Source organism: Palaemon carinicauda, chromosome 38 (assembly GCF_036898095.1).
Source record: "Palaemon carinicauda isolate YSFRI2023 chromosome 38, ASM3689809v2, whole genome shotgun sequence".
Taxonomy (NCBI): Eukaryota; Metazoa; Arthropoda; class Malacostraca; order Decapoda; family Palaemonidae; genus Palaemon; species Palaemon carinicauda.
The window spans coordinates 22016340-22024564 of NC_090762.1; the positions used below are offsets into that span (position 1 = coordinate 22016340).

Genomic DNA, 8225 nt, shown 5'->3' on the forward strand with positions numbered 1-8225 from the left:
CCTTGCTGACTGACCCTGAAGGTACCTGTCGTTAACAAAATTCCATTGCGCCTGGAAAGTGAACAGCTGTAGATATTAACCAACCTTATGATCGTTAACTGGCTCCACAGGTACAGGTTAGCATTCGAGTTTCATCAAGAAGTAGTGTAAATGATACTCATATTGGCTACCGTACGGTGATGAAGATCGTTCCAAGATAGGACCTTTTACCTGCAGCTGTGCAAGAGTAACGGTAACCCACTCAGATTCGCTTGAGTAACCCTGAAGGTACCAGCTGGCAGATGAGTACCATCACTCCCTTCCGAAGGAGGAGAGTGATCGTTATAAATCCCAAGGAACTTATAGCGAAAGGCCTTCCCACACAACTATCTGCTTTGTCATATTCTCCTAAAAGAGGAAATGTCCGACAAACGGAATGCAGGAGGGAGAAGAGATTGGTAGAGGAGGAGGAGATATGGTGAACTCTCCTTCCCCTTACCAACCTTCATCCTTGCTATTTCTGAAGAGTCATGGTCTGGACGACCAATACTGACTGGACTCACTATAAAGAGGAAGCTTCCTTGCTATTGCTGAGAGTCATGGTCTGGGTGACCAATACTGACTGGACTCACTCTGAAGAGGAAGCAACAAAAGATTCCTTCACTGCAACACATATCATTGCACTATGAGAATTGTTGAGAAGGGAGCACTGAAAATACTCACCGACACAGCCACAAAGGGATTCTCATCTGAGGTAAACTGTAGGTGCTAGGTGAATCAGGCAGGTGAATAATCTTTATTATCATGGACATAGGTAAGGACAACACTCTGTCCTTATCACAAATGAAAGTAAGAAATTATCCACCAGTTGAGAGAAGTATTCAAGGGTATGTCTGTACTTGTTGCATCCAAATACGCAAGTGGCTATTCTATGACATGAGCGGGGGCTTTCCCCTTTAAACCACCTGTCATTAACCAACTACAGTGTTAACGGTTCGATGACAGTTCCATTGCTGATAGAGACAATATCCTTATTTTAGAGAATGAAAGGTTTGTATGTGCAAAGGAAAAAAACAATAATTCTGAGTTCCCTTAGTAATGAAAACCACTAAAATTTGTCTTATTTCCAGGGACTATCCACCCATTGACATACTACCACTAGAGAGTTATTGGGTCCTTTGACTGTCCAATAGTACTACATTAGATCCCTCTCTGGTTACGGCTCATTTCTCTTTTGCCTATACATACACCAAATAGTCTAAACTATTCTTTAAATATTTTCCTCTTTCCTCTTACACCTGACAACACTTAGAAAATTGAAAAAGTATTCTTCACTCAAGGGCCTAACTATTGCACTTTAATTGTTCAGTAAATACTTTTCTCTTGGTAAGAGTTGTGGTGGCCTGTTGGTAATGTCCTTACTTGGTATTTTCCTGACTGGGGTTTGAATCCCACTCAAACTTGGTTTCTTTGACTGTTGCAACCTCATCATCCTTGTGAGCTACGGATGGGAGGTTTGGGGGAGCCTTTAGGCCTACCTGCTTAGTCATCAGTAGCCTTTGCCTGGTTCTACCTGGTCCTAGCTTGGGGGGAGAGGTGGCTTGGGTGCTGATCATATGTACATATGGTCAGTCTCTTGGGACATTGTACTGCTTCCTCGGGAAATATCACAGTCCCTTGCCCCTGCCATTCATGAGCAGTCTTTAAACCTTTAAGGGTAGAAGAGACTCTTTAGCTATGGTAAGCAGCTCTTCTAGGAGAAGGAAACTCCAACATCAAACTACTGTTCTCTAGTTTTGGGTAGTGCCATAGCCTCTGTACCATGGTTTTCCACTGTCTTGGGTAAATGTTTTCTTGCTTGCAGGTACACTCAGGCATACTATTCTATCTGCTTTCTTATTTCCTTTCCTCACTGGGCTATTTTCCCTATTGGAGCCCTTGGGCTTATAGCATCCAACTTTTCCAACTAGGGTTGTAGCTTAGCAAGTATTAATAATATTTATGATAATAAAATAAAAATAGTTTTAAGCAGCCTAATTTTTCCAACAGACATTCTCTTATGTTATTATCTTTAAATTACTTACCTATGCTACTGAATCAAATGTTGAGCAATGTTAACCTGCTGCTATTACGTACTGTATATCCGAAGCATTCACTCAAGTACCTACTGGTACATATACCAAAAAGACTTCTGATAAACCACATAATACATACAGTAGATTGGAAAAAAGGGCTACAGGAACACATGCCATGATGTATCATGTCCAAAAAATACTAAATTTAGTATATACTGCAGTAATTTTGGTACAGCTCAAAACCATGGTAAAATGGAAGAGTATAACATTTGAAGAGAGAACCAAAGCCAATTTGTAATGAAAAATTAAAAAAAATTCTCATATCAATCACTTTAATAACTTTCCAGACAAGTTACATTTGTATAAAAGTCTTGTCACAAAATCACAATAACAATCGTAGAGGGAAAAATAATGGTTTTTACAAAAATAGGTCATGCACTTATTTTTATCACATACAGAATCACTACATGAAAACACCCAAATTTGGTATATCAATAAAAATAGCTATTAGCAAATATATACTTTTTACATCTATATGAATATGGTAGAAGTTATTCATCACAGACACAGTACTGATGTATAGTATACTACAGTACTATCAAATATCACTGGTCCTCTACATCACCTCCATCTCTGGAAAGAGAAATGAATGATGGCATCTTTTTCGGGAGAGGACGTCGCTCAAAGGCATCACATTTGAAGTCTTTAACGTCATCTTTTGTTTCTTTGGTAATGTTGTGAATTTTTCTTTTATTATTTTCATTCTTATCTCCATCACTTTCTTTCTTTCTTGGGGTTTCATATATTTCTTTCAATTGGTCTATTTTCTGCAGCAACTTTCCTCTCTTTTGCTCTAAATCAAAAGAGCCTTCTGGAGCCTCATCATTCATTTCTGCATTTGCGATCAACTGTTCTTTAGAATCATCACTCGATACGCCAGGAAAAGGAGAACTCTCCATGTCCATTTCAATTTCAGCTTTCCCCTTATTTAAATCATTATTTTTCCTTACACCTATATTTTGAGTATCTTTTATCAAATCACCATTTCCAGCATGGGGAAGATCTCTCTCTTCTACACTGAAATACCTTTTTGGTATACCATCCTTACAAGCTACAATCACTTTCTTCTTTTTCTGTTTTACACAGGGCTCTCCTAACACATCAACAGAATCACTGGATTTGCGTCTCCTTGGCTGAAAGACACACGTTTCCCTATGGGATGTGCTTGAGATTACTGGTTCTAAAGAAATGCTTTTCTTTTTTCTTCTCGATCCTTTGCGATGTGAAAGTGGACAGGCTTCGCCCCTTGGACACTTACCTGATGTACTAAATTCTTCACATTCCAATACATGTTGCTTTTTGCACTGAAATGATTGAAGTAAAGCAAATTACATGCTACTACAAAAATAAAAAAGATGAGATACATGAATATTTTAAAATTAGATTTCAGGTGACAAAATTTTTCCTTTCAAAGGTTATGGTCTAGAATTGTGTTTACCTATCTATCCACCATGGCACTTCCCCAATTTTGTGGGGCGAAACCGATATAGAAAAAAAAGAACGAAAGGGGACTTTTCTTCTCTTTGCTCATCCCAGAGTGACAAGGGATTCAGCTGAGTTTGGTTGGTACTGCTAGAGTTCCACACCCCACACTCCCCTGTTATCCATCTCAAATGAAGCTTCATATGCTGAATCTCCTACTGCTGCTACCTCAGCAGTCACCACGACTGGAGGAAGCAGCAGGGCCTACTGGAACTGTGTCACAATCGCTCGCCATTCATTCTTATTGCTAGCATGTTCTTGTGTCTCTCTCACATCTACCTCTTATCACCTAGAGCTTTCTTCACTTCATCCATCCACCTAAACCTTGGTCTTCCTCTTGTACTTCTCCCATCAACTCTTACAATCATCACCTTCTTTAGCAGACAGCCATTTTCCATTCTCTCATCATGGCCAAATCACCTCAACACATTCATATCCACTATAACTAATAAATAATTTTCTAAAACTGTTCTCACTCTTACTACTTCGTTCCTAACCCTATCTAATTGAGATACACCAGCCATACTCCTCAGACACTTCATCTCAAACACATTCAATTTCTGTCTCGCCGTCACTTTCATTCTCCATGACTCTGATCCATACATCACAGTTGGCAGTTGGTACAATCACTTTCTCATACAGAGCTCTCTAACATTCCTTTCTAACCTTCTTTTCTTTGCCACTCCCTTCCCTGACTCCAACACTTTACATCATTCATTCACTCTCTGACGTACATCTGCTTCCACTCCACCATTTGCAGCAACACCAGACCCCAAGTACTGAAACTGATCTACTTCCTCAAGTAACTCTCTCATGCTGCCTCCAACAATCCTCTTGCCACACACATCACTTGCAATCACAACAAAATATTCTTTCACTAACTTCCACTCCTCCTCTAGAACACCAGTTTCTCTCACATTCGCCCTATCATATGCCACTTCCAACCTTCCTTGATATTCACTTTATACATCGTTTATTTTTCAACTCTTCGACCTTCACACCTCCCTTTCACATTCCCCCACTGTATTTCCCTACTCCTTTGCAACAACTAATTTTCCATCAACTAAGAAATGATCAGACATACTGTTAGCCATATCCCTACACATGTGAACATCTTTCAATCTTCCAGACATTCTTCTTGTTATCAATACATAATCCATTAATGCCCATTCTACCACTCTTTCCCATGTATACTTGTTATTATCTTTCTTTATAAAAAAAAAACTATAACTTATCACCAACTCTTGTTCAACACACCTATCTACCAGTCTCTCACCACTCTTATTTTTACCTGGTATGCCATACTTCCCAATGACACCTTCTACCACTCCAGCACCCACTCTAGAATTTAAGTCACCCATCACAAGTACATAATTTCTTCTGCTCAGTCCTTCTACACACCTAGTTAATTAATTCCAGAATTCATTTCACTTTTATTCACTTTTTTTCACAACCTGGCTTATACGCACTAACATAAGCCCAACATTCTCCACCCAAACTAACCCTTACCTACATTAACCTAGATGATACCTCCTTCCATTCTACTACTTTACATGTCATCCATTCACTCAGCAATAAAGCTACACCCTCTCTTGCTCTCCCCCTTTCAATCCCAGACACTCTACCAGTTAATTTATCAAACATCACTTCACCCTTCCCTTTTATCTTTGTCTCACACAAGGACAATACATCCATCCTTCTATTCCAAAACATACTTCCATTCTCCCGTCTTTTACTCTATCGTACTACATCCACGTACATTCAGACACCCCAAAACTAGAGTGTGGAGAGCAGTCACTCTTCCCCTACTTCTCTTCTTTGTCTCTCAGGAAATAATAATACTGGAAAGGGGGTTCCCAGTCCCCTCATCCTGTCCCTTTCAGTCGCCTCTTACAACATGCAGGGATACATTGGCACTATTCTAATTGTTGTTATGCTCCCTGGTCACATACAATTACTATTAGTAATAGTATCATGAAATTGCATAATAAAGTTTCATGTGTTTTTTTATTTCCACATTACTTGAAAGTAATCATGAAATTGGAGGGTCCTTATTGAAGGATCAGAATTCTAGTCTCAGAATGAGAGGAGCTAAAATGTTACTTGAACTCTTAACAGTAAGCATGTCCAGGGAATCTGTAGTATTTCCCTACCAGTAGTTCTGGCAGCAGGTGGATTACTCATCTGACAGAATCCCTGGCATGAAAAGGGATACACATCTTTGTTGTTAATCATTTATTATTGAAGGAAGGCAATGAATTTGTCATCCCCTGTGTCAATCTTCTAAGGAAAAAGATCTAGTAGTTGAAAGACAATGGGACACTTTGCCAGGCATTGCTTTCTACTCAGGAATAAGTACTAAGCTTAATATCTCTTTGTGTTTTAGTAATGTCCCTATGAAGATAAGAGAAAGAATCCATGGAAACTCTGTCAAATAGACAAGAGAATGCTGTGTTACCCTCAAGGAGAGGTTCTCTGCATAAGAACCAGCGTTCCATCAAAATAGTGGACGTTACTTTTCTGAGATACTATATCTCAATCAATATGCATGTAAAAGCTACCTCATTTTCTTCCTCTGTCCAATCCTCAGCATTCACTTAACCTATTCAACATTTTGCTTTTGAACATCTTTATATATAAACTTTGATAACAGCAGATTATTGTATAGTACATGAATGTGTAGAAAATGCATTTTATTGCTCATTCATTTATAGAAAAAGTGAACATGGAAGTATCTGGCAAGGTAAATACCATACAAGAGAGTGTAGAGTTTCTAACATATTACATAAACAAAATTATACTTTTACCTTATTTCTAGAGACAAACAACTACTTCAGTATTGCTTTCAACCTGTCTGAAATATGACTAAATCTCGATCATAGAATCATTGATTAGCTTAACTATATCACAAAATAAACATTCGTTGCTTAATTTATTCATCTTAACTTCTTTCTTATTCCTATTCTATGATTTGTTATTTACTCCCTTTCTTTTCTATACTGGACTGTTTTCCCTATTGAGTCCATTCTGTTTTTTCCATCTAGGGTGGCAGTTTGGCTTGTAACAATAAAGTAAATTTTTTATTGTTTCAATATAGGTATTGAATAAAGATATGACTTTCAGTAAGTAATGTAGGATTTTGGCAGATGAATAAAGGTTCATGATAAATTGATGAGCTAATTTTAACTGATTATAACATATGTGATTGTTTTAGGATCTCTGCAAAGAGGATTTCAAGGAATACAGACATCACACTAGATTTTGAATACCTTCATGACCAACAAAATGTACATTATCTGAACCTCTTCAGATTCTTATGGAAAGCTTCTATCTAAGAAGGATATTTTTCCCAAAATAAAAATTTTCAAAAGGAGAGTTTTTACTTAGCTATGCAAACCCGAGTCCTTTAAAATAAGGAACAAGTCTTCAGCTGAGCTGGAATGGCCATCGAATTCATTAATATGGTAGCTAAACATCAGGTTGTGAGTGAAGGCAAGGAGCCCCGCCCCAACAAACCCTTAAAAAGGCTTAGAAATCTTCCTCCCCTTCAAGGCATACACCTGCCACTTCACAGGAGGCCACAACCTACACTCGGCATATGGGGATGGTTGCAAATGATAATACCCCCTACAAGATACACAGAGAGAGGGTGTGGATCTACAGCTTGTTTAGCCATAACAAACTGCAACATTTATTCTTTACCCAGTAAGTAAAAATTTTGTGTTTCGCATCCATATTCACAAGCAACAGCCAGCATTCATTTCTTGCAAGCAAGAAGAAGAAAGATCAAAGTTTTGGTAAGGGTGCATTAGTATATCCATACTTGTTGTGAAGACAGAAGTGAATAGCATTAACAAATTCAAAGGCCATTCCAGCTCTAGTCAAGACATCCTCCCTATTTTAAAAGAGGAAAGGTTTGCTTGAGCATAAGAACAAAACTCCATTAGAGGAGGGATTATGAAGGAAGCTGTCATGACAGCCTGGTGTTTGCCAGACGGGGGTTCGAGTCCCGTTCAGTCCCGTTAATGCCATTAGTATCTGCAACCTTACCATTCTTGTGAGCTATGGTTGGGAGGTTTGGGGGAGCCTATAGGTCTATCTGTTGAGTCATTAACAGGCATGGCCTGGCCCTCTCTGGTCCTAGCTTGGATGGAGAGGGGGTTTAGGCACTGATCATATGATATATGGTCAGTCAGTCTCTAGGACATTGTCCTGCTTGATAGGGCAATGTCACTGTCCCTTGCCTCTGCCATTCCCGAGCGACCTTTAAACTTTAAACCTTGAACCAAACTCATTGGCAATTCCTCTTATGGGTTTCCTTGTTAGAGTTATGTTTTCTGATTCCCCATATAGTTGAGTAATAATGGACTTGATAACATTGCATGGGCAAAAACGATTTAAAAATGGTTAAGTGAACAATATCGTTAACAAAAGCCACTCTTTTCTAGTTTACATACATACATACATATACCAAGGCACTTCCCCCAATTTTGGGGGTTAGCCGACATCAACAAAGAAACAAAAACAAAAAGGGGACCTCTACTCTCTACGTTCCTCCCAGCCTAACAAGGGACTCAACCGAGTTCAGCTGGTACTGCTAGGGTGTCACAGCCCACCCTCCCACATTAT

General features: G+C 38.9%; 1 protein-coding gene across 3 annotated transcripts in view; it reads right to left on the reverse strand.

Annotated features, from left to right (window-relative positions):
* Positions 1-2369: 2369 nt before the first annotated feature.
* The window catches only part of ZC3H3 (Zinc finger CCCH domain-containing protein 3), a 58431-nt gene continuing 52575 nt past the window's right edge, over positions 2370-8225 (reverse strand). For all 3 annotated transcript variants that reach the window (XM_068361930.1, XM_068361929.1, XM_068361928.1), the window contains exon 7: positions 2370-3418. In XM_068361930.1, coding sequence (XP_068218031.1) covers positions 2660-3418 — 759 coding nt within the window. In that variant the 3' untranslated portion in view covers positions 2370-2659. The remainder of the gene's footprint in view (positions 3419-8225) is intronic.